Genomic DNA, 2,411 nt, shown 5'->3' with positions numbered 1-2,411 from the left:
GGTTAGTGTGCATGATGTGCTCGACTCGGGAGAAGTTCCTGTGGTAAGAGCTGGAACATTGGAGGGACGCTGAATCCTCTCTGTGCAGGTGGGGGAGATAGCGGAAGTGTCGACGGCCTCAGGGGATGCTAAGGAAGCTATCAAGGAAGACTATTTGAGGGGTAATAACAGGGAAGGAAGGGTGCCATTTGCTTTGCTGACTAATGTGACTTTAGTAGTAGTCTTTTGTGCATCATAGTCGCTTCAAGCGACTCGGTGAAATTCATTAGATCGTAGCTTAGCCTAGTCGTGAGCGAAAATGACAGGAGAATGGTGAAGGAGGGAGATGTTCGTGGAGACGACTAAGGTCTTCAGGCTGCATCTCATGGCTGTCGCGAATGAAGTGTATGGAGTCCCGACGGAAATCGTCGGTGAGGATATCATCAGTTGAAATCAATCCAGACATGTTGGCTGTGCTCTTGGGGGGAGGAGATGAAGCGAAGGAGTAGGAATTAGCAAAATGCGGGTATATGCATGCAAGGTTCACTGTTGTGCTCATGATTTTGATAACTTCGTTGTTGCCAGGATAACGGTCTCATTGTGTTGAAGTTGTAAATGGGGAGTGTTCTCAGCGGGACTCATTCATCTCATGACTGCTCAATGCAATGAGGGTGCAGCTACTGTAGAGGAGGGGAAGGACACTTTGGTCGATCAGGAGCTGTTAACTAGTGATCCTGATGAGCTGAGGTGATGATGGTAGAAGGTGTTCACCTGTCGATACGGTTGTTCATGTGCAGGCAGCTGGCGAAGATCGCCCGGGAGAAGGGTCAAATTGATAGGGCATGTAACTTGCTTGGTGATGCCTGTGAGATTACTTGTAATAGAGAAGGAACGGATACGTGCAAGGCGATGGCGGCAGTACTCTTTGACTTTGGGTAGGGAGGGTATTCTTGGGACACCGTTTGGTGGGGATCTTGCGTCTTCCTCTCGTGATGTGGCCGAAAGAGAAATGATCCACTGAAATTTCCTACACTCGCCCATGCAGTGTTCATCCATGCTTGACTGACTTGATGGTACTGTATTTCAGGGATTGTTTGCTGGCGAAGGAAGAAGAGTCTTTGGACATCTTGAATGCTGATGGTGGGGAGAATGGCAGTGATATGGATAACGTGTTGGGGGGAGGTAGATGCTCACAGTGGAGCTTGAGGTGCAGTGGACTGTAGGGTCGTCAACGAAGAGTGCGATGGATCGACTGCAGGAGGCAGTTGATATGGTCAAAGCAACGAGGGAGAGAGAGCTTGCTACTGGCAAGGGGGCAGGTAGTTGTGGCCGCGAGTGACCGTGAAACGCTCGAAGGTATATTTAATAGATGAGGATGCCGAGTCGGATGTGGATGACCTTCAATTAGCTTGGGAGAATCTCGAGCAGTGCCGTAATTGCTTGCAGCTCTTCACGGAGGAGGAGATGCCGTGGGACCTCGCCAGGTGCATGGGGCTGGGCAAGTCCTGAGCACCACGCGCTAGCAATTAGGGACAAGCCCTGTGAATTTGGGAGACTGTACTGTAGCATGATCTTTTTTCGTATCAGACGCTGTCATAGCCGACTTGGGGACTTCCTGCAACTGCAGGAGCGGTATCCTCAGGCCTGCGAGGAATTCGAAAAAGTCATAGAGGCTGCACTCTGAACTTCGGTATCTCGTTATTTGTCAGGCTCTGGAAATCTGCAATAAATGTTGTCCACCTGTTGATGCGAGAGAAAGAGCTGTGGTGAGTATACCTTTGCCGTAGATGATTGGGATTCTTAATCCGAGTCTATCAAGAGGGTTTTGTGGGTAGATCCTGTTGAGGTTGGGTGAATGCCAGCGTCAAGAGGACAAGGAGAAGGGAAAGAAGACTCTGTTAGAGGCTAAAGCATTGCTCGAGGGTCATCAACAGCAGCATGACAAGAACGATGACGTGAGATTTCCGCATGTACAACATCATGGCATTTTCAGAACGGTGTGAACGTATATACTTGTCGAATTCGTTGAAAGTGTGGTCTGCTAGCGCTGATATCGTTATTAACACTCATGCCATTATTTTCATGGTAGATGTCGTCCTTGCTGTGTTCTTTAGATCCTTGTCGCTGTAAATGAAGCACTGGAAGATAATCGAGAGGAAGAGATGAATGATCAGGTGAAGGTCATTCAACAGATGATGTCATCTGTGTCACGGACATCTAATGGAGCATCATTTCCTCTCGGAGCTTCCACGTCGGCAAAGTTTGACAAAGCGACTCTGGGATCTACTTCTAAGGTGAGAGATGGCTCGCTCACGGTACACGAAAAGGGAAACGAGCCCCACGGTTGCGGTTCTAGCTCGGCCCATCGTTGATGAGTACGCGAGCATTCAGTGTTGTTTCAATGACCACCAGGGGAATGAATTTTCTCTAAT

The 2,411-nt window shown here is 48.9% G+C and overlaps 1 protein-coding gene across 1 annotated transcript; it reads left to right on the top strand.

The window, feature by feature from the left end:
* Nucleotides 1-628: 628 nt before the first annotated feature.
* Nucleotides 629-1,934, top strand: Pmar_PMAR028097 (hypothetical protein; the record flags this gene model as incomplete). Its single annotated transcript, XM_002775261.1, has 8 exons — nt 629-726; nt 777-914; nt 1,067-1,161; nt 1,203-1,298; nt 1,349-1,463; nt 1,567-1,642; nt 1,689-1,745; nt 1,815-1,934. Coding segments are annotated over 8 exons (795 nt in total), but the record flags the coding sequence as incomplete, so codon positions are not given.
* Nucleotides 1,935-2,411: the final 477 nt, after the last annotated feature.

Source organism: Perkinsus marinus (genome assembly GCF_000006405.1).
Source record: "Perkinsus marinus ATCC 50983 genomic scaffold scf_1104296956094, whole genome shotgun sequence".
Classification (NCBI taxonomy): Eukaryota; Perkinsozoa; order Perkinsida; family Perkinsidae; genus Perkinsus; species Perkinsus marinus.
Note: the sequence above shows the minus strand (reverse complement) of the source record. Positions and strands in the feature narration are given on the sequence as shown.